This window comes from Pseudonaja textilis, chromosome 9, assembly GCF_049901715.1.
Source record: "Pseudonaja textilis isolate UNSWEBS1 chromosome 9, rPseTex1.2, whole genome shotgun sequence".
Classification (NCBI taxonomy): domain Eukaryota; kingdom Metazoa; phylum Chordata; class Lepidosauria; order Squamata; family Elapidae; genus Pseudonaja; species Pseudonaja textilis.
This window is the reverse complement of record NC_141998.1, coordinates 25222211-25249940: the sequence shown is the minus strand read 5'-3', so window position 1 is coordinate 25249940 and position 27730 is coordinate 25222211. Positions and strand designations below refer to the sequence as shown.

General features: G+C 43.9%; 1 protein-coding gene across 3 annotated transcripts; it reads left to right on the top strand.

Moving 5' to 3' along the window:
* The first annotated feature begins 27 nt into the window (after positions 1-27).
* POU2AF1 (POU class 2 homeobox associating factor 1) lies at positions 28-24850 on the top strand. Of its 3 annotated transcripts, none has more exons than XM_087939206.1 (5): positions 28-290; positions 19409-19539; positions 20628-20670; positions 20775-21046; positions 24046-24850. In XM_087939206.1, exons 2-5 carry the CDS (start codon positions 19534-19536, stop codon positions 24355-24357), a joined length of 633 nt encoding a protein of 210 aa, XP_087795332.1. In that variant the 5' UTR covers positions 28-290; positions 19409-19533; the 3' UTR covers positions 24358-24850. The 3 variants fall into 3 exon arrangements, with proteins under 3 accessions (XP_087795332.1, XP_026564867.1, XP_087795331.1); XM_026709082.2 differs by lacking the exon at positions 28-290 and adding an exon at positions 10848-11027; XM_087939205.1 differs by lacking the exon at positions 28-290 and adding an exon at positions 11080-11186.
* Positions 24851-27730: the final 2880 nt, after the last annotated feature.

Below are 27730 nucleotides of genomic sequence, written 5' to 3'. Positions count from 1 at the left end.
ACACACACCCTTGTGATCCTCAAAAATGGAGCCCAGCCCTGCCTGGGAAGAACAAACAGCTCAGCCAGTGGAGAGTTATTGTTGGAGTTGGGAACGTTTGTATCGGCTGCCCTCCGTTCTCTGGATGGAACAAAAGCTAGATTATCCCCCAAAGAAACACAACCTTGCAAACTTGGCAACCCAGTTTTGGTCACCACAATGGAAACAAAGATGTTGAGGGCAGAGAAGAACAACGAAGAGGATTAGGAGGCTGGAGGCAAAAGCGTACGAAGAATGGTTGCTGGAATTGGGTATGTCTAATTTAATGAAAAGAAGGACTAAGGGGGGCCTTGATAGTAGTCTTTCAATATTTGAGGAGCTGCCCAAATAAGAGGGGAAGGTCCACCTCTTCTCCATAGCACCAGAAGGCAGGACAAGAAGCAACAGATGTAAACTAACCAAGGAGAGAAGCAACCCGGAACGAAGGAGAAATGTCATGAAAGAACAATTAATCAGTGGAACAACTTACAAAGGTTGTGAATTCTCCAACACTGGAAGTTTTTAAGAAGAGGTCGGACTGAAATTGTATAGGGTTTCCTTCCTGCGCAGGGGGTTGGACTAGAAGACCTCCAAGGGGTCTTCCAACTCTGTTATTATGTATTCTTATCAGGACTGCTTCGGTTCTTGGTGGAAATGAAAAGGGACAGCACCGCTGTGGGTGAAAACTGGCTTGGTGGCATCAGTTGCAGCTTTGGCTGCGATGGCCTCCTGCAACCTTCTGCCAGTGAAAATGGGGCTTGGAAGGCCCTCCTGTATGGCTTTCGTGCGCTCGGTTTTGTCTGGCAGAGGCACCACAGGCCATTCCTGTTCTATTTCCAGGATGGCCCCAGATCTAAGCATTCTGTGGGCCAGATTCACCCTCTGGGCCTTGAGTTTGACCCCCCCTGGCTCAATCAATCAACATTGGATAGATAGTCATTGTTTTGATCCAGAGCAAACACCATCCAAAGGGCCTGTTGTGTTTGAGAGAGCCAGGGCAAGTCCATGGGTTGCTAACAGTTGGTGAGAAATTGTGAAGCACCTGGACTTTGTTTGAGTTGATACAAAAAGAAGAGGAAGAAAGGCCAAGCAAGGGAGAACGGGAGGCTCACCTTGATCACAACAAACCAGGCATCAAGATTTGGCTCATATATCATAGCTATGCAAACAAGGTGCAGTCGTCCTATGAGTTCCTTTCGTTATTCATCACCATTTCCTTTAAAATAATAATCATCATCATCATAATAAAAAGCAGGGATCAGAGCTTAATATAGCACAGCTGGTCTTTTGGGCTTCCTCTTTGAAGTTTAGTGCCCTCGGTCATGAAAAATGGGAGATTGGAAGAGGAGGAGAGATATGATGTGCCTTAAGAAATTATCAAGAAACGCAATCATTGCTTAACCCTAAGTTTGCCCGTCTAAGTTGGTGTTGGTGACAGCAAATGCCAGTTTAACAAGGTGATCTCTCTCTCTCCTGTTAAGGATTGGGAAAAGATAGATAGATAGATAGATAGATAGATAGATAGATAGATAGATAGATAGATAGATAGATAGATAGATGATAGTATTCAGCTTTGTTCGGGTATTTTCCCACATCATTATAGTTGTGCTTTTAAGTTTCGGCAGAATCTTATCTGCCATCATCAGGCTTCTGTATTGTGTTCATCTTTCTTTCTTTCTTTCTTTCTTTCTTTCTTTCTTTCTTTCTTTCTTTCTTTCTTTCTTTCTTACCTTCCTTCCTTCCTTCCTTCCTTCCTTCCTTCCTTCCTTCCTTCCTTCCTTCCTTCCTTCCTTCCTTCCTTCTTTCTTTCTTTCTTTCTTTCTTTCTTTCTTTCTTTCTTTCTTTCTTTCTTTCTTTCTTTCTTTCTCTATCTCTGTCTTTCTCTCTCTCTCTCTGTCTCTCTCCCTCCCTCCCTCCGTGTGTGTGTGTGTGTGTGTGTGAAGAGTCAAATTAGCAGGTGAAGCCACCCCATGGATGCCCTGCCTCTTCCTTAGCAGAACCCTGTAAGTGCGGCATCATCTGCAGCAGTTTTTACACCTTCCCCAGCCTTTTAAGATCCCGAGCTTGCAAATGGACGCTTTTACTGAGCAAGGAAGTCTCCGTTTTCGGGGCGCTGCTTTGGGGCACAACTCTGACATTCAGGGTGGCAGTGGGTGAGACCCTGGGGGTGATGCCCTGGTTGCCTTAGCCGCCTCTCTTGCCCACTTGGCTCCGTGCAGGTGTCCCCTTGACGCACTCGAATTTCCCAAAGAAACACACTTGACCCTCCAGGCAACCTGGGAACTACAGCCTCTGTTTGGATTGTTGAAGCATAAACTATTCCGACATTGTTTAATGTGTAATCCAAACTGTGCTGGGCACTGCCCAATATGGAAATGTAGCTCTTTGGTAAACATCAGAGGGATTTGAGGGGGAAAAAAGTTCTTCTGAAAAATCACCTGGTCTAACCACACAGAGTCATGGCTCGCTCTTTCTTTCTTTCTTTCTTTCTTTCTTTCTTTCTTTCTTTCTTTCTTTCTTTCTTTCTTTCCTTCCTTCCTTCCTTCCTTCCTTCCTTCCTTCCTTCTTTCTTTCTTTCTCACTCTCTTCTTTCTCTCCCTCCCTCCTTCTTTCTCTCTTTGTTTTTCTTCTTTCTTTTTCTTTCTCCTTTCTCTCTCTCTCTCTCTCTTTCTCTCTCTTTTTCTCTCTCTCTTTCTTTCTCTCTTCTTTCTCTCTCTTTCTCTTTGTCTCTCTCCCTCTTCTTTCTCCTTCTTTCTCTTTCTTCTTTCTTTTTCTCCTTTCTTTCTCTTTCTCTCTTCTCTCTCTCTCTCTCTCTCTTTTTCTTTTTCTTTCCCCCCTCTCTCCCTCCCTTCCTTGGTTCTTCTGCCCCAAGAAAGACCGCTTAATCTGGGCAGCTACGTCAGAAGCTCTGCATTCTTGCTCTGGCAAGGAATGAACAAATTCAATGAGTTGATGGCCTTCAGCCCAGGAGAAGCAGAAGATCCCACCACCTTGGCTGTGTTTCTTGGGATGGTGGGATCTCAGATACTTGAGTTGGCTCCACTTAAATGAAAGACACAGGCCCCAGAAACCCTCCGTTCTCTAGTGCTCCTCCCCAGAACCTGAATCTTGCACCCTGAGTGTGCAAGAGTGCTGGAAGGCCACGCCTTGATGCATATATCAAGAGGATCTCCCAGAGACTCCTCTGGCTGCACCTTCTCAAGAGTCCTGAATCTTTCTGCAGAGAGATTATTTTTGCTCAAGCCAAGAATGGTTGGAGATAGATCCATCCTCCACTTTCAATGGCTCTCCATTGCTCTGAAAAGTACTCAGCTGTGCCTGAATTGGACCCATGAACTGGCTTCAGACTTTCTATTAACCCTTGTTTGCTTAACTGTAATCTGTTCACCATTGATGATATAGCCAAACAGATTAAATTACAAATAGTAATAGCCCTTAGACTAATATACCGCTTCGTGGTGCTTTTACAGCCCTTTCTAAGCGGTTTACAGACTCAGCCTCTCGCCCCCAACAATCCGGGTCCTCATTTTACCAACCTTGGAAGGATGGAAAGCTGAGTCCACCTTGAGTCAATGAGAATCAAACTGTCGGACTGCAGGCAGCTGGCAGTCAACAGAAGTAGCCTGCAGTACTGCATTCTAACCACTGCATCACCCATAGCTCGAAAAGCATGGTTTACAGAGAATCACAATTGGATGTAGAGGGGAAAAAGGAAGGACCTTGAAGGCAGGAGGAACAATGGTTATCAAGCTAACAGCTACATAAGCGGGGACTGAGCCCAGGGGAAAACATCAGACAAGCCCCTCCAAAGTTCACACAGAACCAAAAATTCATCCAGACCTTTAATATTCTGTTCAAAAAGCTGCGACCATTATCTATCTATCTATCTATCTATCTATCTATCTATCTATCTATCTATCTATCTATCTATTTATTATTTGGTTTATATTACCGCCTATTTGCCCATGGCGAATAATTGTAGTCTTGATCTGGATCAGTGGTGGGATTCAATGTTTTTTTACTACCGGTTCTGTGGGCGTGGCTTGGTGGGCGTGGCAGGGGAAAGGATACTGTAAAATCTCCAGTTAGAGGCGGTATTTGCCGGTTCTCTGAAACTACTCAAAATTTCCACTACCGGTTCTCCGAAACTGGTCAAAACCTGCCGAATGCCACCTCTAACCTAGCTGGCATGGCTTTCTTAACTAGGTTTACCTCGTGGGGTGACCCTAGGTTTGAGCAAACACACGGTGGCTTCACGTAGTAGACTCCTCCCAACTGCTCTATGGGTTGCAGCCAATCTGGAAACTGATCTTGAGATGGAGTTGACAGGTTGAAAACGGGTGATCCATCCCTGCGTAAGGGATCTGGCATTCCGTGTCAGCTTTGTTGATATTTTCCGGGTTCAGGTGGTGCTATAAATCTTTAACGAACATGCCACACCATAACAGGGATTTGGAAAACCTAAACAAATTAAACTCTGTAGATTCATTCTTTGGGATCCTTCCAAGATGTTTAGCAATTCAGAGAAGACATGCAGAGTCATTGTTTACCTTGAAGCTTTACTGGCAATAATAGTACAAAGAGAAACAAAAGCTTATTTAGCACCCAAGTCTTGGGAGAGGCACTGGGGAAGTAACTTAACTCTGTGTTCTTCTACCAACAATGGCTTAGTCATGGTCAATTTCTTCTACACCTCATTCCCAGCTTATTCTATCAATCAGTAGATGGTAACTCATTCCAAGTTTTCAACCTGGATTACTGCTTTGCTAGAAAAAGGACTGTTAAATCCTACAGAAATCCTTCTTGTCTCCTCTTCACCTATAATTCAAGGACTGAGGTTTGTGGGCATCGGGAGGGAGTCCATTTTATGTTGAATAGGGTCCATATCTTGACTAAAGTTTAAACTTTGTACCAGATAGGTCTTAGTTAGCTAAGTGTTCAAATTGGCAGAAACGTCCATGGAAAAACATAGAGGTGAAGTTGCAAAAAAGATTGAGTTCCTTCGTTTTTGTCCAGGGACTTTCCTGGGACAAGTAAAAAAAAAAGTCAAAATAAAGGTTGTAACCATGCAGGAGATGGACTTAAAAACAGACAGAGTTTTGTTTACATAATTGCAGCCCCCATTTTGAATTCTGACACACCCTGAAGATACCTGTGATTTTCAGGTTCTTCAGTCTGTTGGAGCACACAACCCACCTTGGCTATTCCTGAAAAACTAGACAGGGTCAAACAAGGGTTAATACTTTGACAGGAGATGAAGAGGAAAGATCAGGATGTAGGCTTGGAAGGCAAAATCAGAAAACATAGAAGGTGACAAAAAAAAACACCACCCACTTCCGTATTGTTGCAAGAATACTGCCTGGACTTTCCATACCATCTTCAGAAATCAGCGCGCGACTTGAATGAAACAGCCTTTATTGCAATAAGCTGTCTTTCCCACTCTGTGTGGCTCAATCACAGCTATTGTTATAATCATGGATAAGGATTTGAAACAAGAAACAAAGAGAGAGAGAGATGGTGTTTAAAAAGAGAGGAAAACATAGATTCCCAACTAATTTATTTAATAAGTTTTCTGGTTTAATATTCGAATGCTAAATAATTCCAGATTTCAGATCTTGCCTCATCTAGGTTGGGAGGTGTTTTTTTTCATGAATACCTCCAATCTCCTAGATCCTGGGAATCTGTAGGCTGAGATGTCAGTCATGGTAGGCATCAGAAGAAAAATAAAGAATTCACTTGATTGACTTCAACCTTGTAGACTTCCATGTGCCTGTTTTTCACAGCACTGTAGCTTGTTAAGAAGACAATGCTTGGGTGTCTTCTACATTCTGAAGAACCACCTCCAGATCAGCTTAGTCTTCAAGACAGGTTAAAATTCTGTGTATGGGTGGAGGTACTGACCTCTCTCAATTTTTTTCTGTTTCAGTGAGGGTACGTTTTAAAGCTCTGGTTTATGGATGGACAATCTCCTGCACTTTCTCAATCATGAAGATTCAAGTGCTTCAGATCTATTCCTACTTTTAAACCTTGCAATCTTAACCTGGGAGGTCAACCAATATCTTCTTCCCCAGCAAGAATGGAAACTTAGGGACCATGACTGAGAGTGAAGAGCAGATTTGGCTTCCTCCATCACCTGCTGTGGGGGACTCGGCCCAGAAAGTTCTTCTCCATCCTGTAAAACCTCCTGAAGCTTTGTGGACTGTCTGACAAAGTTCTCAAGAGTGACATCTGTGACCTTGGATTAAGGGAATACCTGGAGGCAAAGTCTATGCATTTTTTTTCCTATGTCTGTTCACAAGTCTTCGGAGGTCTGTTTGGTGGAAGACCTGGCCAGCAGGTGGCAGATTTACCCCAAAAGTGGACAAAACACGCAATTAAAAACCACAAAAGATGTTAACATTTAAAACATTCTATTGGGATGGAAGAAACCCAGGCTACAAGAAGAGGCCTAATTAAAACTGAAGTTATTGGAGATCTTCCACCATAGGCTCTTGATTGATAGACTCCTCCTCCTCCTCCCCCTCCTCCTCCTCCTCCCTGGAGAATTCTGGAAGTTCATACAGCTTTAAGTTACCAAGTTTGAAAAACCCTGACTTCAAATGTAGACAACCTGAATGCTGGATCTAAAGAATGTCATTGGAGTAATTATGACTCCATCATTATTTGGTGACTCCAAGTACATAGCAATTTTGGGTGTGATGAGTGTGTGAGTTGCTTTTTTGCTTAGAAACTTCTTCTCACCCCACACCCACTATGTGGAACACTCCTTTTGAGACCATTATGAGTTCTCCTTAACGTGACATAAAGACCGGCAAGGTGATTGAAGGAGGCTTTGCGAGGATTCCTTCACTCCGTAGGGCCATTTCGGAGTGCCATGTCAAGCTGTCCTCCTCCTTTTGCTCAACCTTTGGAGGAAATTGAACCCTGTGATTGCTCCGGGTTCTTTCCTCTTCCCTCCCCTGCCAAAGCTTTATGCAAAATTTCCCACAGGGAGCATTCTTCCTGGACCATCAGGTTGAGGTAGTAAATCACCTGTCATTTTTTTCAGATGAAGGAAAAGAATAAATTGGAAGGGGGGAGGAGACCAAGGGGGTGGTGATAGAAATAGTCTGGTTGCAACTGGTTGGTGGCAACATTTAACATTTGGGAGACGATGGGCAAAAGAAACGAGAGAATGGGCAACCACGGTGTTGAAGATTAAGCTTGTGGCATTCACTTAGGTGGTTCGTTAATGTATTTCATAATATTCATTTGTCTGGCAATCCTTACCTTTGGGTCTCATGGCAGTCACAAACAACTAAGGCAGCATTTAAATTCTCAGAATGTTCTAGAACAGTTTTTTCTCTACCTTGGCAATTGGAAGATTTGTGGACTTCAAAGCCCAGAATTCACCAGCCAATCGTGTTGAAGTTGAAGTCCACACTCAACCTTCAGGTTGTCAAGGTTGAGAAAGTGCTCTAGAGCTTTAGATGGAGTGTGGCTGTGGGGGCATTCCTGGACTTTGATATCTACTCTGACTCGCCAGTAAGAAGGTCTTCAAAGGGAGAATGGCCAACTTGGAGGCCACAGGTGCAACTCCGATGTCTTTCCCCCCCTCAAAGACCTCAGTAATCTGAAACCTCATCTATTTTTCTCTGCTCCAAACTCTTTTTCTTTGTAATCTTGCAGTCAAATCTCAGGCTGGAGAAGAACGTGGTCACCAAGAATTCAGGGGGGCTTCCAATATTTATCAGGGATGGGATGGAGGCACGTCTACTCAGGTCTTTTCCTCCATCTTGACCTCTTTGCGAGACAGAAGCCCACCCTCACATTTCCCCCCAGGAATTTCTCTTCCCCTCTCTTATTTGCTGCTCCTTCTTTGTGGAAGGCTGTTCATTTCTAAGGAGGAGTCGGAGATAACATTCTTTTGGGGAAAAAAAAGAAGAAAAGAAATTACCCGTGTCATGGAAACAAAGCCGGAAGTCTGGCTCCTGCAGAAACATGTTCAGAAAGAAAATCTTGTGCTGTAATGGATGAGAAATAAAGGTTGAAGAAGACAAAAAAAAAAAAAAATCCTTAGGAACTTCCTTAATTAGCCTGGACCACAAATTTATGTCTGTGGAGCAGGCCATGAATGATGAAAGACCAGAAGATACGAACCAGTTCTCATCACTCTTAGCTAGCAAGAAAGCAATTTATAATGCTTTGGTAAGGCCACACTTGGAATGCTGCATCCAGTTTGGGTCACTATGATGTAAAAAGGATGTTGAGACTCTAGAAAGAGTGCAGAGAAAAGCAACAAAGAGGATTAGGGGACTGGAGGCTAAAACATAAAGAATGGTTGCAGGAACTGAGTATGTCTAGTTTAACAAAAGAAGGATCAGGAGTGACATGATAGCAGCGTTCCAATATTTGAGGGGCTGCCACAAAGAAGAGAGGGTCAAATTATTCTCCAAAGCACTTGAAGGCGGGACAAGAAGCAACAGATGGAAACTCATCAAGGAGAGAAGCAACCTAGAACCCTCCACCTCTGTTATTCTATTCTATAAAGTGTAAGAGTTGAAACCCAAAACGGGTGTTGGGTGTCCTTGCAACTTTGCAAGGAGACATACAAGAAAGAAAATATTTCATCCTAGAGCGGAATACAACAAAGAATGGCAGCCAACAATTGGGTATGTACACAGGTAGTCCTCCATTTCCCTTAGTAACCAGCTAGAGCTGCCTACAAGCAGTCCTCATGCTTATGATTGTCGTGACAGATCTACAGTTATGTGATTAAAATGTGGGTATTTGGCAACTAGCATTTGGTGACACGTGTCCTGGGCTCATGTGTGACAAGGAAGGTCAAGGGAGGAAGCCCAATTTACTTCCCAACCTTGTGATTGACTCAACAACTGAAGAGATTTGTGTCAGGGTTCCAGAGAAACTGAACTCCAATTAAAAACTCCGAAACAGGCATTTTCTCAAAGTTTCCTTTTATTCTGGCACATCTGGGACAACCTGAATCAGAAAGTTCTGGGTTTTCCTCCAATAAGTAAACATTACAAACCCACCCTCCCTGCCCCCATCATTCCCTCACATGCCCCAATCACCATCCATCCCAACTTGAGACATCCCTTCAACCACTCCTCATCCAGGTGCAGAGATAACATGACCTTGACTTAGAAGAAAAATGCTATTATGTCGAACCTTATGCACTCCATGATATCCCCCCTCCCAGTTTCCCAAGCTCAAGAATGTGGCAGTGTGGAAGCTTCTGGTCTAATATGGCTTCCAAAGCTGACAATTTGTTTAAAAACGGTGGCCAAAAAAGTCATGAACCTGGATGCAACTCATTTAACAATCACCTCTCTTAGCAATGGAAATTCTGCTTCCAATTGTCATCCTAGGTTGATTACCTATTTGTATACGTGTCTCTCTGTCTGTCTCTCTGCCTGTCTGTATATTATAATGCTGATATATTGTGAATCACCACTTCCTGAGTCCATACCACACGGCAAGTGATACACCATGTTTACAAAATTTGCACAAAGTTGGAGGGTTCCAAGGGGAATACAACGGATGAAAAACAGACTCGACAGATTCTTAACTTGAGCATCAAGTGCCGGATGAAGAAAACCATGAAGGCTGGTGGCATCTCAAAGGTCTACCTCGGCCACTCTGGATGTCGAAGGCTAAATCCTTCAATTTAGAGTCCTTCTTAATTCAACCTTCTGCCTTTACACAACGTCCACATCCATTCCATCTTTCTGTGTGCCAAAAAATTATTTTGCTGAAACCACGATTAACCCAGAGCTTTCGGCCTCCTTCTTTGGAAATGTCATCTCACACACTAAGAGACCTGAAAGAAGCGGCTTTCTTTCTCTCTTTCTCTCTTTTTTTGGCACCCAACGAAGCATGAAGCACCTCCAGGTGTTTCCTCTCCAGGGCTGAGATGGTGACCCCAAGGGAACTGAGAATCTTCTGCAGAAGCAAAAAAAAAAAAAAAGACAGACAGATGGATAGACAGACAGCCTTGTTTTCCCTCCCCAAACCTGAGGACTCAGTCGCCAGCCAGCTCTGCAGTTTTGAAATGGTGGGGCATCTCAATCCTTTGCTGTGAATTAAAAAAATAACGCGTTTTAGGGCAAGGGACAAAGTTTCTTTCTAGGCCAAAAATGTGACCTTTTGACTAACGAGCAAAGTGAGATTTCCATTTGCCCAGAAGGAAAAATGGCATGCTATAAATCCAAGGGAATAAATCTCTTTTGGATTATAATTTGTGCCTGTTTGAAGAGGCTGTTTCATAGCCAGAGCGAGATTTAGGAGTGGGCCCATGGATTCTCTGGAGTTTCACTGGCGCACCTCTTTCTGTCAGAAGATGGTTTCTGATTCATTTGGTTTGGTCTTATCTTCTCTAACTGTCCCCAACTCTGAGAAATTATTTCTCTGGCTGATCTTTAGTGTAGATCAGGAGTCCCCCAAACTTGTCAACTTTAAGACTAGTGGACTTCAACTCCCAGGATTCTCTGCTGGCTGGAGAATTCTGGGAGTTGAAGTCCACAAGTCTTAAAGTTGCCAAGTTTGGAGACCTCTGGTGTAGATCCTAAATTCAGTACATAAATTTTGATACGTAAAATACATGTTTTGTTTTCTATGACCCAGAAGTACATCTCAGGGCAATTCCAGCCTAAGATGCAGAACAACCTTCTCGATTGGGTCTTCTGAAATACCATCGCTAACCATCCTCCTCCTCCTCCTCCTCCTTCTCCCTCAGATAGGACCATGTTTTACACTACAGCGTCCTCCACATCAAATAGCACAGAATGAAAGAGAGGGAGGGGGAAAAAAACTCTGTGGTTAGAGGATGTGACAACGTCACACCCCACAGCAGAAACCTGGTCTTTTTTTAAAAAAAAAAAAAATCTGAAACAGGCATGCTGACAGGCTGATATCACATAAAAGAACTACCCCCCAACCCCCCCACAACAACAGATCAAGAGGGACCAGAGGGGGATTCCATCCTGCCACAGACATGCACTGGCAAAAATGTGAGTTGTGAAGTCTTCTCCTTCTTCTTGCTTCTTCTTTTTGTAACTTGAGCAAACGCCACAGAAGCTGTTGGCTGCTGAATGGTAGAACTATAGCAAAGAGATGCTGCTTGTTTTCCAAGATGCTTTCCATGTTTACGGCACTGATGCTCCTGTAGGGTAGGTAGATCGTGAGTGTCTTTCACAAGTGGAGAAGGTAAGGATGAGAAGGTGTGGCTGGCTGAAGATCGGGAGGAACAGGAGATCCAAAGCAGGATAACCTCACCACGAGGTGGTCTAAATCTTGCACCAACCCAGCTGGAATTTATAAAGGAGATTATCTGTAGCTTTCAGTTCTCATCGACAAGAAAAGGGGAGATGGGCGAGACCAGCAGGTACCACCAGAGAGGAGTAAAATCAAAGGCCCATTTTGCAGACAGACAGGGATGAAAGAAATTCAACCGCAAGGTTTATACCTTGCACGGAGACTTATAAATTTCCCATTTATATAATAACAGTTTGGGCTTCCCCCCTCATGTTTCTGAGAGAGTTAGTCACTGTAGCTAAAGTGTCATGGAACAATTCACAATTGAAGCATTAAAAAGAAAAAAAAACCAAGAAAATGCTCGTGTGATGCTCAGTGCAAACACATTTTCCATTTTGGATGAGGCCCCTTGCTTTTTTAAAAAATGTGAAATAATAAGTAAACATGGAACGAGTTCTCCCCGATGGAGATAGTAAACCCAAATACATAAAACTATTTAGACAAGAAAGGAAAATAGTCACTTCTGGGCAAACCTTTTAAGGACTTTTCTTTATTCCCAACCAGCCGAAAGCTAACAGAGTTATCCTCACAGATCTTCAAGGGGATTCCTCTGAAATAATTTGCATAGACCTGGAACTCCAGTGTTCTTCCTAGCTGTCATGCACAGTATATAGCAATTACAAATTAACTAACCTGATTCAAGAAAAAAGTACATTCACTAAGAGCAAATGAAAAAAAGTCGAATGTACTTTTAAAGGCCTGGCTCGTGGTCACTCATACCTTGGTCATCTCCTGTCTGAACTACTGCAGTATGCTTTACCTGGGGCTGCCCTTGAAAACCACCTGGAAATTTTAAGTGGTCCAGAATGCCCCAGCGAAACAGTAACGGGAACTTCTAGATTTGCCGATGTAACTTCTCTGTCATTCAAGGTGCTTTGGGTACCAATTTCCTTCCAGGTGCAATTCAAGGTGTTGGTCATTTACCTGCAGGATTTAAGGAAATCTAGCTGTCCTCCCAGGCCCAATAGAGTGCACAGACTCCTTCTCCTTTCCCTTAAATATTGCCATCTTATGTGAGCGAGGAAGTATGCCTTCTCCGTGGCAGACCCTGCACTTGTGAACTCCTTACCACATGAAATTTGGCAGGTCTCCCCCTCTCCTAGACTTCAATAAAGGTCTGAAGATGTGGTTCTCAGCCCCCAAGTGCTGGAAGATTAGTAAATAAGGAAGACAAATGAACAAATAAAAATTAGACGAGAATATTCACTTGGTGCCAAGTCTTTGCTGTTTTTAACGTTTTATTGTATTTAGGTTTCTTGTTTTAATACAATTTTGTATGCCTTTTTAAACTTTGGATTGGGAGCTGCCCTGAGCTGGTTTTGAGATGAGTGGCTATATAAATGTTTAAATAAAATAAAATAAATCTAAAGCGAACACACTATAACAGCCGTTAAGTAAACCGCGGCAATATCAAAACTATAATTTCGACATGAGTTTATTTGAAAGTCACTATAACGTGAGCAGAAATTCGAAGAATTGTCCTGTTTGAGATATCAGGAATTAATAGTCCAGATGGAAAAGTAGATATTCTTCATCTGAAATCAGACAAATTTCAATCATTGTTTCTTTTTTCTTTTTAATATTTTTTTTTTATTTTTAATTACATCCGTATTGTGTGTGAACAGAGTTGTTTCCGGGTATCATTCATATTTATCCAATTCATCATAACAGTATTAATTATCACATTTATCGATTTTAAGTAATCCTCATTATATTATTCAAACATACATAGGCAAAAAATGTCTAACTCCTCATCTTTATCTCTGTCTTCTTGGTCAATCTAAACATTTCTCTATCGTACCTGAACAAATTTGACTAAGTATCATTCATATTAATCAAATTCACGGTAACATTGTAAATAATCTCTATCACATTTATCAAATTTATATGACTCTTCTTTGAATATTTAAACATACATCAACAAAAAATTACTAACCTCATCTTTATCTCTATCTTCATCTCTATCTTTTCTGTTCAATCTAAACATTCGCTATTATATATAAACAAATTTAACTATGAATCATTCATATTAATCCAGTACACACTAACATTATTGATAATCTCTACCCCATTAATCAAATTTATATAATTTTCACTATGTTATTTAAATGTACATAAAACCATTGTTTCTGAATAGTTGCTAGTTTCAGAGCTTCAAAAAACAGGACAGCAGGCAATAGATTTAAACAGAAAGCAGAATAATCTCCAAACATAAGCTATTAAAAAATACGTTGCTTGGGGCTTCTCTGGAAATTTAACTTTGCCCTGGAATGCAATAATCGTAAACAGATAGATTTTATAACTCTGATTACTGGTTGAATGGAAAAAAAAAACACTGAGCAAGGACTATTTACATGAAAAAATAAAAGTAATTTTTAATGCAAAAAAACAACAATGGGACAGCAATATGTGAATTACCAGTTCCAAATGTGGAAAAAAAATCTTCAAATTGCATAGCTTGCTGGGTCAAGTTTGACAAGCCTACAATACTTTTGGTGAGAAATGAACTCTACCAATAAACAGGACAAAGTCTTAATCCTTGATGACTATTTATAGAATGGCTTGATTCAGACATTACATGAAGCACCATGCCGATTAACTTTTGCTTAACTTAGGTGGGGAATCTGGCTACTCTGGTTCGCTGTGATTGATGACTTAGTTCTGGGACTTAGCTGAGGAACCTTACTTTGGCAAATTATAGTTTGAGGGAAGCTGTGGAACAACTAGAGTTGAGCATTTTTTAAAATGTCAGCCACGTAAAAATGATTTGCTTATTCAAATCCAGTTGCATTTAGTGGATCTTCCTCTCAAGCAAATGGTGAAATGTTGCTACCTTAAGCACGTGATGAACATCAGAAGAAGATGTTACCTAGTTGGCTGATGAAACATCTGCATGAAAACAACCAAGCCCAGAGAGCACCAAAGATAAGGATACATTTGGAAATCCTTAACTAGATGGATCATCTTTAATCATTCTCTTCACTGCTTTCTTTGGGATTTCTTTTCTGGCATGGATTTCATATACTCCCCACCTGGACTGTGGTGCAACCTACATCCATGCCATGGGAGACAGGGGCAATGTGCTCCCCCTGGAGCATTCAAGGGAATATCCATCGTCCTACCTGCCATAGGACAGCGGGTGCTATAAGGGTGAATCCAATCGAAAAGAACCGCATGTCAATGTCTAGGCAGATTCTCAGGTCATCCAGGTCCTCATTGTCCCGAAGATGGTTTTTTCCAAAGGCAACTGGACTACATTTTTCCAGTTCTGCTTCTCAGAACTGAAGAAGCTTCTTGGATGAGAAGCGAAACCTCATCAAGGGAAAACGAAGTCCAGTTGCCTTTGGAAAAAAGCATTTTTAGGACAACCCCTAGTCAAGTTGGCATTCTGGTACCAGCAAGATCTTCAGATGCAGCATTATTGGAGAAGACTGCCTGGCTCCAAGTTGTACTTAAAGTCTTTGGAGAGGCATTGATTTGTTAGTTGGAGGATAGTAATTTGGAGCGGGCAAATTAAACTGGTGCAGAGAAATTCAAGGCCTCGATTCTCGGGGCGTTTTCATGCTCAGCCTGTGCTTCCTAAGCCTTTTGCTGGCAGATCAGGGGGAAGGCTTTAGATACAGATACAGATTAAGGCTCAGGACCCAGGTCTGAAAAACAGAAATGGTGATACTGAGAGATGAAACAGTAAGGTGGCCAGTCATGCCCATCTCCGTTCAGGCACAGCCGCCTTGGAGGACATCAAAACCCCACAAAACGCCCCCATGGGGATAGATGAGTTAACTGAAACTTTGCACACCAGCTGCTCACCGATGACAAGGCGAGCAGGATTTTCAAAACTTGTTTTTTTAAAAAAAATAAAATAAAAATAAAATAAAATAACCCCATCGGTCTGAACGTGGGTTACCAAGCCAAAGGAGAACTTCACAAGAACGTGGCCAGGTCAGCTCGGCATTGCCAAGTTCACACCTTTGTACTTATCCATTTGCTTTCAGAAAGCAAAGAATCTTTTTTTTTTCCCAGAGAAAGCCAGAGCTGTGTCGATTTCTCAATGGAGCCCTGTGGGTGCCCTCCTGTGAACACGACAAGACAAGCTCAGAGATGTGCAATATTGACACTGCCAGGGCATCTGGACAGGGTGTCAAATTGAGGGCCTTGAGCTCACTAATGAGGTGATAGGGCAATTGACAGGCAAATAAACAAACCAATCTTTGACTGGTTGACTTAGCTCTAAGTTGGCAACACCAATGCTGTGGGGAAGGAGGTGCTTCCCACAGATTCAGCCTGTTACCCAATGTCATACTTGCCAATTAGGGAGAAGGTCTAGAGAGGTCAGAGAGAGATTCGTTTCCCATGGCTCCTTCTAAGATGGAGCTTTGGAGATGTCCTGTTCTCCTTATAACTTCCTATCCCAGATCTTTGGGATGGGTGTTCAAGGCAATCAACTCTCAACAGTGACTAGCTGTGACAGCAAAACAGAAGTTTGGGTTTCAGGTTGTAGAACCTCTAGATTCAGGGGGTGGGTGGGGAGAGAAGCAATGGCAAACAGCTTGGATGTCAAGCCATGCAGGTGATTTGCTAGGAAACATAGCTGGAAGTAGGATGCTGGATTGGAGAGACCTTAGTGTGGAATCGGCATCCACTGGATGGATCTAATATGGATGTTCTCCAGATGTTCTTCAAAACAGCTTCCAAGTAGGTCCAAGATGAGAGCATTTTCCTTCCTGATGTTGCATGCATTTCTCTTTATTGGCCTCCTTGCATTTATGCTATCAAGTCTTCTCTTAATATTAGCCCTAACCATAACTACTCCACCTTTCCAGTTTGGCTCTGAAAAAGGAAGGAAGAAGTGATAAGCTGGTCAACAGCTGTTTCCTCCAACTACTCGCCATCAAAAATTCGCTATTTTCTAGTTCACTCAAGCTTTTCTTCCTGATACTTTGCTCTAATGTTTGCCTGTTCCCTGTCACATTCACCTCCAGCTTCTCTGGCTTAGTCTGGAGTTCTGGTTTCTAGACCCGAGAAGGATTTAATCTCTTGGACCTCCTCCTGCTATTTTCCATTTCTCTCCTCCTATGATCCTATGGCTCCTTGCTTGTTTGCTCCACTTCTCTGGGCCAAATTTCTTTTATCAAATATCTGAATAGTGTCTCAAATCCATCTTGTAAACACGATTAACATGATTTAATCATTTTGTTCCTGGCAATGATTGGGCCTTAACATCATGCCCATGCTGAGTTGAGTTGGAGTTTTAGAGGCTTCCTTGAATAGCTATGCCGTTTTCTTGAAAACAATCCTATAGTAATTTGCGCTTTTTCTTCAGAAATTCTGAGAGCCCTCCAATCTCCTGAGGACCTCCCTTCCAACTTTTTAACATTTCCATCTGGCATTGTCCACTCCCTAAACTGGGGTCAGAAGGTGACATTAAGCCATAAACTAACTCATTTGGCCTTGGGCTAACCATGATGAAGAACTAAGCGAATTGTTATTTTTATTTTCAAGATACAGTGGTTCAACAAACCATGGTTTTGCATATTTTATGAATCCAACTAGTATTTACCAACCTCAGAACCTTGGGTAGCATCATAGGCCTTGTATGTTTCTGTGCTTATCAGAGGCATCCACAATACATGGTCAATATAGGCGAAGAGTGATGTCAAGATTGGAGTCCACCAAACCATGTTGTTCTTCAATAGTTCTGGACAAATCAAGTCAGCTACGAGGATTTTCCTCCTCCTAAGTTGACCAATAAGGGACTTAATTTCAGACAAGATACTGGGAGACATTCAGGTAAGTCCTCCTGTTTTATTTTCACTGATATTCTCAGTGGAGGGATCTTCATACATCCTCTGAAAATCTAACTTCAAGGTTTGAGGAGTTATGGTCAACTTAGGTGGTGTCTCTGATGGGGCAATTGAAGCACCATTTGCTTTTTATGGGCAATGGACTATCACAGATACCTCCCTGACTTGTTTGATGGAACTATGTGGATAATCTGGGTGCTTATATGAAGTCCTGAGGGACACAAGTATCTTGGTTCCAAACTAGATATGAGCCTCTGACCTATGGAATGTTGCTTCAGTCCATTGGAAAAGGAGCTTTGGATGATATCTCTGCTTTCATCTTCTTGAAGGGAAGACAAATTGCAGTGAGGACTTCTTCCTTGCAAGTAACTAGTAGCTGTGCCTGAATTAAAAATAGGCAGGACTTCGGATAGCGCGTTTAGCTCATCATCCATAACTCCCCCCCCTCCAAATCTTCCCAGTTTGAAGGTGTTTCCATCAGCACTCTATAATTCCTAGGTGCCTCCGGGAAGAAGGATTGATGGCTCACCTAGTTGTGGAAAGCTATCATTGTGAAATGTCCCCACACCTCTTTTAAGAACAATTTCCTGAATACGTTGGCTCCCTGGGCAAATTTAAGAAACCTTGCTTATGTATTTATTTTTTTAAAAAACAACAACTATGGGCAACGCACACGAAGCATTTTTCGCAATTCCTTTTTAATTTGTTTTTTTTTTATTATTTTAGTTGCGAGCCAAGATCTCCAACTGGCTAGCTCTCGGCTTAAGTTTTACGATAGTTATTCTTTGCGAGTGTGTGTGTGTCCGTGTGTGCGCGCTTGTTTCTTTATCAAGCAAACGTTTGCTTTTCAAGGGCTTCTGCAAACAGGAAAAAGATTTCCATTGTGGCTTCTCAAAAGCTTATTATTTTAATGTTATTGTGTGCAATTATATTGGAGAACCAAGGTGGGGGAGGGAGGCGGGGGGAGAGAAGAAAAAGAAACGCAACTGTTTGCCTTTATTTGCACAGCAAAAATTAAAATGAAATAAAAATGATAGGTTCTCACCTGCCCAAGTCTTGGGTGTAAAGTCCAAACTTTGAGCCTCAAACAGAGTCAGCCGTGCAAAGCCTCTTATGATGACAGTTGCTGTTTCCAAAGGGAAGTTGGCTTGAGGAGCAATGGTTGAGATTGGTGTGAAATAAGTCCCTTTTAAAAACAATTTAGAAGGAGCTTAGAGATGTCAGTGGAAAGTTGGCAGAGTTTTTGTAAAAGGACGGCTGCCAACTCCAGGGGCTCTGCTGCTTGGAAAGGTGGGGACTGTGGGGTCCTTGGTACTTTCTGAGCTTGTTTGCTTGCACATGTTTCATTACCCAACTAGGTTACATCATCAATGCTAGAAGGGAGGAGGGTTTGTGGAAAGGAGGAGGAGAAGGAGGGAGAGGAAGAGGGGGAAGATTCTGAGCCTGGTTATTTTCTTGCAGACGTTTCATTACCTGACTAGGTAACATCATCAGTGCTAGAAGGGAGCATTTGTGGAAAGGAGGAGGGGGAGGGGGAGGAGGAGGAGGAGGAGGAAGATTCTGTGCTTGGTTGTTTTCTTGCAGACATTTCATTACCCAATTAGGTAACATCATCAGTGCTGTGGAATGGATTAGTCAATAAATTAAATCATGGACATTCTCTGATTTTAAAGATAGAGAGCTGGCTCAAGTAACTTGGCTTCATGTCTATACATTTACATCATCTAGGAATGCCATGATGACCCCATGGCTGGTATAATACCACATTCCTCATCATTGGAAAGTTGTCCAAAGATTTAAGGATGGTTTTTAAAGCATTTAAGGATGGTTTTTAAAGCATTTACATCCAGATAATTATTTATAGCTTGTTTTTTTTTATTTTGAAAAAACACAGAATTAGCCTTTCCCTATCACCAGCCTGGAAAGCCTCGTTTGCACTATAATTCCCAGGAGGTTATTTATTGATTTATTTATTCAATTTCTACAGCCACCTGCCTCTCACAAGGGGCCCAATTAAAGCAATTGAAAACACAATAAAAAATAAAAATAAAAATTCCCAGAGGGTGCCCTGGAAGACGCCAGCATTGCAAAGAATCACACTGTTCTTTGGTTCCGTGTTTTTCAAATGTGGCACAAGGGGTGGACAGTTGGCTGGGGAATTCTGGGAGTTGAAGTCCACCCCTCTTGCAGTTGCCAGGTTTGCAAAATGGTGATTGACATGAAGCCTCTTTGTAGCACTAAAGAGGGAACTAACGCCGACAACGTTTTTCCAGCTTCTGCAGCTGAGCAGCCTCTGCCGTCCCGCCCCTACCAAGGGGTCCGGGTTAAAGAGCCGGTGAAGGAGTTGCTGAAGAGGAAACGGGTCAGCGCTCAAAATGCCAAAGTTGCTCCTGAAAGCATGGCGGTAAGAAACAGCTGGGCAGAAGGGTGGGCATTTTTCTATCTACTGCTTCATCCTTGCCCTTCCACGATCACTCCTGGGGCCAGATCCCTCAGGCGTGCCACAAGCCACTTCCGTTGGAGCAGTGTCTCTTAAGCTTGTCAACTTTTACATGGGTGGACTTCAACTCCCAGAATTCCCCAACTACCATGCTTTAAGATGGGTGGACTTCAATACCCAGAATCCCCTAACAGCCACGGTTTAAGATGGGTGGACTTCAACTCCCAGAATCCCCCAACCAACATGGTTTAAAATGGGTGGACTTCAACTCCCAGAATTCCCCAACTACCATGCTTTAAGATGGGTGGACTTCAATTCCCAGAATCCCCTAACAGCCATGGTTTAAGATGTGTGGACTTCAACTCCCAGAATCCCCCAACCAACATGGTTTAAAATGGGTGGACTTCAACTCCCAGAATCCCCCAACTACCATGCTTTAAGATGGGTGGACTTCAATTCCCAGAATCCCCTAACAGCCACGGTTTAAGATGTGTGGACTTCAACTCCCAGAATCCCCCAACCAACATGGTTTAAAATGGGTGGACTTCAACTCCCGGAATTCCCCAACTACCATACTTTAAGATGGGTGGACTTCAACTCCCAGAATCCCCAACCACCATGGTTTAAAATGGGTGGACTTCAACTCCCAGAACAGCCATAGTTTAAGATCTATGGACTTCAACTTCCAGAATCCCCCAGCCAGTTGTCTGGGGAACTCTGGGAATTGAAGTCCACAGAGCTTCAAATGACCAATTTTGAAAAAAAGCACTGCTTTAGAACGAGGAGCTACATCCTCTGGCCTTAAATGCCTCTGACATTAGAACCAGATGTAGCCACATCAGTAGCCGTGATGAAAACTGATTGTGGGCCAGGGTGTGAACATTTGAGAGTTTTCCACCCTCCTCAGACGCATTTCTTTCCTTCTGGCTCTTCAGTCTCGACACGGAGTTGTTGTTTGAGCATTACCGATAGTTTCTTAGTCAGCCTTTGAGTAATTCTTCTTCTTGTGGTTTATCGCTCTTAAATAATATCAACCTCTAATTTTCCTATAGGTGTTTTTCCCCCATCAGTCGCTTCCATCTTACTCACCCACTGGTAAGAATCTCAGAACTTTTTTGGGGTGGGTGGGGGGCTTTTCCTCCTCCCCAAAAGCACACTTTTCCTCGTTCACCTTCTCCCCTTTCTCTCTTTCCGTGAAGGACAAGTTTACTCTGAGACGGATTTGGTCACCTCTTCACTGCCCCTGATGGAGGAAGGAGCCCTTTATTCGGGGTGGTTGACTCAACCTCCCCCGGCCACTTTGCAACCTCTGACCCAGTGGACCACCTCCCCGGATTACGTGTCTCACGAAGCGGTCAGCTGTCCTTACACAGCGGACATGTTTGTTCAGCCGGTCTGCCCCAGTTACACACTGGTGGGGACATCCTCGGTGCTGACCTACACCTCCCAGCCATTGATCACAAACTTCGCGGTGAGTTTGAGATGGGGCCCAGCCATGTGATTGTTGGCTTTTTGTCTCGACTGTAGGGTGGGAGGCAGAGTGGAAATCTTCCAAAGGTTGCTAGATATTTCCCTTCTCTTGGAGTACCATGGATGTGGTAACCCAACCACAGAAGGTCTTCCATAGCAATAGCACTTAGACTTATATACTGCTTCATAGTGCTTTACAGCCCTCTCTAAGCGATTTACAGAGTCAGCCTCTTGCCCCCAACAATCTTGGTTCTCATTTTACCCACCTCAGAAGGAGGGAAGGCTGAGTCAACCTTGAGCTGGTCAGGATTGAACTGCTGACATGCATGCATTGCTTAAGAGGACGTGTTCAACATCAGCCTAAAACTAAGAAGAAATTTCCTAATAGGGAGAACAATTCACCATTGGAACAACTTGCCTTCAGAAGTTATGGGCTTTCCATCACTGGAGGTTTTCAAGAAGAGATTGGACATCCATTTGCCGAAAATAGGGTCTCCTTCTTGATCAGGGGGGGTTAGACTAAAAGACCTCCAGGGTCCCTTCCAACTCTGTTACTCTGTTATTGTGTTATTTGCAATTCAACTGTTCACAGGGTTTCCTCAAGACCATTTGCACGTGGTCATTTAGCCTCTCTGCCTTAGTCAGTACTGCAATTAGGCCAAATACCAGCAAGGGGACTTCATTATTCCAGGGCGTGAAACACCCCTAGGAAATATGCAATGAGCATTCTGCAAAGATTTGAGCAGCTGGTAAATATTTGACATCAAAATTCTCAGAAGACCACGATGAGTGGGATGTTTTTGGATGCAAATTTTCTTAGCTTCGGACTGTAGCCCCCCGCCCCCGATGGGTGACCGAAGGAAGGGTGTTCAGGTGAGAAAGCAACGCATCATTTCAGGATTATTGTTCGCAGCACAGGAAAAAAAAATGTATACCTGAAAGAATGGGAAAGAGAAGTCACACCATTGTCAGGTTTCTGCCTTGGGTGGGCCTGAACAAAGAATTTCACGGTTCCAAATCCACAGCTTGGGCATTAATTGTAATTAAAGACTGCCATAAATTGCATTGTTCTGTCTCGGGACTCAGAATATTGAGTATCACATATTTGAATATGTGCATGGAGAACCCGGGTGATATATTTCAAGTTTTCTCCTCGTGAATCACTGCGACAGTGACGCTGTTAATTTGTAGCTGGATCTCAATGTGCAATGGGTTGCCCTTTCCTGTGATAGATTTGGGGGTGTTCAAAGTTAAAAGAAATCACACACACCCCCAAATAAAAGGGAGCTTAGCATCTGTATTTTCTTGAACCCACTGCCTGAAATCTAATATGGTAATACCAGTGGTGGGATTCAAAATTGTTTACTACCGGTTCTGTGGGCGTGGCTTGGTGGGTGTGGATATACTGCAAAATCCCCCTTCCCTCCCCACCCCACTAACCTGCTTTCCAGCTCCATTCTCCCGTGCAGGGCAACAAAAGAGACCCAGCCAATCAGCTGGGACTTGGGAGGCGGAGAATAGATGGGGGCGGGGCCAGTCAGAGTTGGTATTTGTTGCTTTTCCGAACTGCTCACAATTTCCACTACCAGTTCTCGAGAACCGGTCAGAACCGGCTGACTTCCACCTCTGGGTAAGACTCACTGAAAGCAAGATAGACAGCATCTAAAATGTCATAAACAAATAAACGTTGCAGGTCCTACTCTGTATTCAAATCCTCACGGACATTGGTGCATGGATAGCAAAGACCCTGGTTGGATCAGGGTTTGTTCCTAAGGGGGAAAAAAGCCTACATTTGTGGGTGACAGCCTACTGCAGGTAGTCCTTGACTTACAACGACAATTGGGGCCAGAATTTCCATCGCTAAGCAAGGCGGTTCTTAAGGGAGACTTGCCGATTTTACGAGCTTTTTTTGGCCGCCGTTATTAATCGATTCGCCCCTGTGATTAAGTGAATCCTACAGTCTTTAAGCGAATTTGGCTTCTCGCCCCATTGACTTCGCTTGTCGGAAGCTAGCTGGGAAAGTCACAAAGCTGATCACATGACCCGGGAAGGCTGCCATTTTAAGGACACACTGGTTGCTGAGTAGCTGGTTTTGGTCATGTGACTGTGGAAGATGCTGGAAAGGTTGTAAGTGCAAGGACTCATTGTAACTTCACAGAGTTGCTAAACAAATAGTTGTAAGTCGAGGACCACCTTATAACATTGGTCGCCAACCAGTGTGCCGGAGACCACTGGTGGTCCATGAGAAAATGTTGGTGCTCTGCAGAGAAATGTCACCCACAAAGCAATTAATCCAAGCTGTGCCATCCACATGGCCCACAGGAACACAAGGCTTGTGTTGCTTGCATTGCGAACAACACGAGGTAGTGAGGGGAGAGGGGAAAGGGCAGAGGGGGGAACTTGCCCCACTCAATCCACACGCCTGGCCTGGCCAACGGGTTGCTTCTTTCTGCTTCTTTCTTCTTCTGCTTTTGGCTGCATGCAAGGAAAGCAACAAAGGTCTTTCTTTCTCTCCCCCAAACTCTGCCAGAAATGAATCTTTGGACCCTGCACGGCCTCCTGCTCCAAGAGGCTGCATCCATTCTGGTGGAGTTTGGGGGAGAGAAGGAAAAACTTATGCAGCTTCTGCTGCTTTCCTTGCATGAAGCCAAAAGTCTCTCCTCTCTCTCTCTCTCTCTCCCCCTGAGAACGAAGCTGGAGACGGTATCCTGTGATCCCAAATAAAGAACGATTGATCGGTAGGAAAACAGGGTGGGGGATTTTCCTGCACACTTTTGGGGGGATTTTCCCAGGGTCTCTGGTCTGTGGGTTTTAAAATGATGAGTTTGGTGGTCCCTGAGGTCCAAAAAGGTTGGCGACTCCTTGTTATCCATCGGTTGGTCTTCTCCTGAGCTGCTGCATTGAGAGAGTCCACCATAGATGAAGAGTGGACTTGAACCTTCTTGGGTCAGAGGCAGTTTCTGGGGAGAAAGACTGACCTGCTGTTTTTTGTCCCTCAAGGCTCGATCGGCCTCCAGCCCAGCTGTGGTGCCTCATCTGGATGCGATGGACCAGCAAGCCCCCCTGAGTTATTTCCCCTGGACTCAGCCGATCCCAACTTTACCGGCAACTTCCTTGCAATACCAGCCGGCTCCAATGGCCCTCTCTGCCCCCCAGTTTGTCCCCCTCCCCATTTCAGGAGCTGACCCACTGCCCCAAGTATTAGAAGACGCCAGGAAGGAGATGGCACCTCTGACGCTGGAGAAACTTCTCCAGGGCGACACAAATGACACGTACGATTTAAACAACAGCCTGCCAGCTGAAGGACTCTGAACCTGCGTGCTTCTTAGCCAAGAGAGATCCTCAAATCTCCATGGTTCCATTCCTCCTTTTTTCCTTTCCTTCCTTCCTCCTCTCTCTGTCTTTCACCGTCGTTTCTAGGTGATCCTCAGCTTCTCTTGTTTTCTTTCCAAAATTTCAGAAACTTGGGATGGAAACACCAGGATCTGTTTTGGAAAGGAAGCCGCTATTTTGAATCTTTGCAACCAGAAATAGCCTTTTCCCTCCTCCTCCTCTTCTTTCTTTCTTTCTTTCTTTCTTTCTTTCTTTCTTTCTTTCTTTCTTTCTTTCTTTCTTTCTTTCTTTTTTTCTTCTTCTTCTTCTTCTTCTTCTTCTTCTTCTTCTTCTTCTTCTTCTTCTTCTTCTTCTTCTTCTTCTTCTTCTTCTTCTTCTTCCTTTGAATTTTTGATATGTAGTTTTCAGGACAGTAAGACATCAAAGGCCTTTTGTGTTTGTCTGTGGGTAAATATATTGATTTACACAGAATGCATTGATTCAGATCCAATAGGTTTGGGTTTCTATTGTTATTGAAAATCTGGGCTGTCTTCTTCTTGGTGTCGAGGGAAATACAAGGGGGGATAAGGAGGAGGAGGAGGAGGAGGAGAAAAGTATCATCCTCAGAAAAATCTGGTCTTGGCTGCCAAAGCTACTAGCTGCCCAGAAGCTTGCAAGCTTCACCTAGCAACTCTCTACTCAGTTCTGCTCTCTTTCTCTGGCCAGGCCAGGTGTCCATTTCATGCAATCTTTTCCAATCTTCCCCTTCCTCCCCCACCCCCAAGTGCTAGATTAGCATTTCTGGCTCCGTACGTCCAGGCGGACAAGCCCAATCTTGATGGCAGCTGGAAGGTGGGGGTGTTGAGATATGGGCTTGCTGATAAGAAGTATCACCCAACTCCAAAAGAGGCCCTCACCAAGCCGAATCCTGCTGAAGGAAGAGAAGCTTTCAGCAAAGCCTTGGCCAAGGCGATTGCTTCATTTCCGAAAAGCCTGTTGACATTCCAAGCATTCATTCTCTTCCCCTTTTTTAAAAAATCGTGTGTACAATGCGACAGTCTGGGTAGGAGCTGTGTTTGCAGGAGCTCAGAGCCAACCAGAGGAGAAGTCGTAAAGAAAAGAAAGGCTTAAGATCCTTCCCACCCCCCTCACTTTTTTGGGGAGGCGGCGGCGGGAGGGAAAAGGACTTGGCTTTCAGCCCAGGCACACACAATTGGCGCTTTGATTGCAGGGAGAGTTTTGAGTGGCGGGAAAGGAAGACTTGATTTGTCATTTGTCAGAGAAAGAAACACGAGGTTGGAGGTGTGGACTTGCAACTGTTGGAGCCCTCCTGCAGAACCGGATCCGACTGAACCCATGTGGCTGGGCACCCGTAAGCAGGGTTGGGCTTCCAAAATGTTAGCAAAGGGCTTTCTGCCTGGTTGCTGGGTGGGCGTGGCCAAGGTGGGCGTGGCTTAGCCAGCCTCCTGCACCACAGCGGAGAGGGGTGCCATTTTTGCCCTCTCCGGGCTCCGGAGGCTCTTTGGAAACCGGAAACGGCCCCATTTCCGGCCTTCCTGAACTTCCGCGAGGCCCATTTTTTACCTTCCCTGAGCTTCCACGCGCACCTGCACTTACCTGCATCCAAAATGGGCCACGTGGGGACTCCTGGGAGGGGAGGGGCAGGCTGGGCGGGGCCAGCCAGGAGTGGGATTTGAGGGCTCGCCAAACTGCACAGAATATTAGCTCCTGAACACCTGCGAGCCCCCAGCAGCCCTTCCCTTCCCATAATCCTGTGGGGCCTGGAGGAGGCTTAAAATATATGAAGAACGGGTGCAGGAATCGGTGTAGTTTGATGAAAAGAAGGACTTGGGGTGACACGATAGCAGCGTTCCAATATCTGAGGGGGTTCCCCAAAGGAGGGGGGGGGATCAACCTATTCTTCAAAGCACCCGAAGGCAGGAAGAAGAAGCAACGGATGGGAACGAACCAAGGAGAACTCGAACTACGGAGAAATTTCCTGACAGTTAGCACAATTAATCGGTGGAATTTAAAGAAGTTTGTTTCTATGATTGGTTTAACAACCCCAGCAAAAAAAACGTTTGCAAAACTGGGTGCCATTGAACCACTGCCTTGCTTTGCAACGGAAGTTGTGGTCCCAGTTGTGATTGTAAGTCAAGGACTACCTGTAGTAAAAGAGTATTCCCTAGAGGTAAGCCAGAGAAGTGAGCTAGGGTCAACTACTACCACCTACCATTGTAGGTCAGCTAACCTATCCAGGGGTTCAACCGTGATCCGGCCATGGTTTTTAAAGATTTGCAGGCTTTCACATTTTTGCAAATAATTCCTGTTGAAGATAAGCCAACAGTCTTGCCTTTAACTCCTGGGTAAATATCAGCGTTAATCAGAGCAATGTTTTTTTTAAAAAATCACTGGAGTTAAAAGTGTATAAATATTTACTGTATTCCACTGAACTCAAAACTTCCAGTGGTTTTAAGTGGGAGAGGAGTGACTTGGGAAAGCAATATATATATATATATTTTGGGGGGTGGAAATATCCTTACAGGTTCTCTTCACCTAAAGCCACATTTCGCAAGAGATAAACTTACAAAGATAGAAACGAAATCTCCCGTGGGCAAGGATTTCTTCATTTTTGGACAAGTTTGTCTTGCAAACAATCTGCCCGTTGACATTTGCAGCTATAGGTTGACCTTGAGGTCTCAGGAATCTGTGTAGCTACCCCAGACCTTGCTTAATATCCAGGCTGGCAGGTATACATCATTCCCTCCAGAGATTATTTTTCTTTCTGTCTCTCACGCACACATATTTTTCGAGTTATTTTTCCGAAGCCGATGCATGGGGTTATCGCTCATCTGTTAAAACGCATCTGTCTGCCTCTGCTTCTGATTATCTTCCCGGCTTTCTGTTTGCACTGATAGAATCACCTGAAAATTGCGCCTTTATCTCGTCTGGAGGCTCTGCAACACTCATTCCCCTTCAAGGAAGATGTATCTTTTTGCTTTCCCCATTCAAACAGAAGGATTGGGGTCATTTCTGAAGCCATAGTTGACCTTCAGAGAGTATACCCTTGGGCATTTTTTGTTCTGCAGACACCAGAAAGGATGAGCAGGAGGCCTGAAATGAGCTGTGTCCCCTGTGACACAGATGGGGCTGGATGACCCTTGGTATTCTCTCCCCAGTCTCAATCAAAATAGAACTGGAAGGGACCTTGGAGGTCTTCTAGTCCAACTCCCTGCTCAAACAGAATATCATTTGAGACAAATGGCTGTCCCGTCTCTTCTCCAGCGATGGAGCACTCACAACTTCTGAAGGCAAATTCTGTCCCACTGTATAATCGTCCTCACTGTTCGGAAGTTTCTCCCTGATTCCAGGT

Bases quoted from the DNA above. Each gene is read 5' to 3' on its own strand.
- POU2AF1 (XM_026709082.2), top strand. The intron at 19,540-20,627 runs GTAAGAAACAGC...ATTTTCCTATAG, and splicing joins TTGCTCCTGAAAGCATGGCG to GTGTTTTTCCCCCATCAGTC. The intron at 21,047-24,045 runs GTGAGTTTGAGA...TTGTCCCTCAAG, and splicing joins CATTGATCACAAACTTCGCG to GCTCGATCGGCCTCCAGCCC.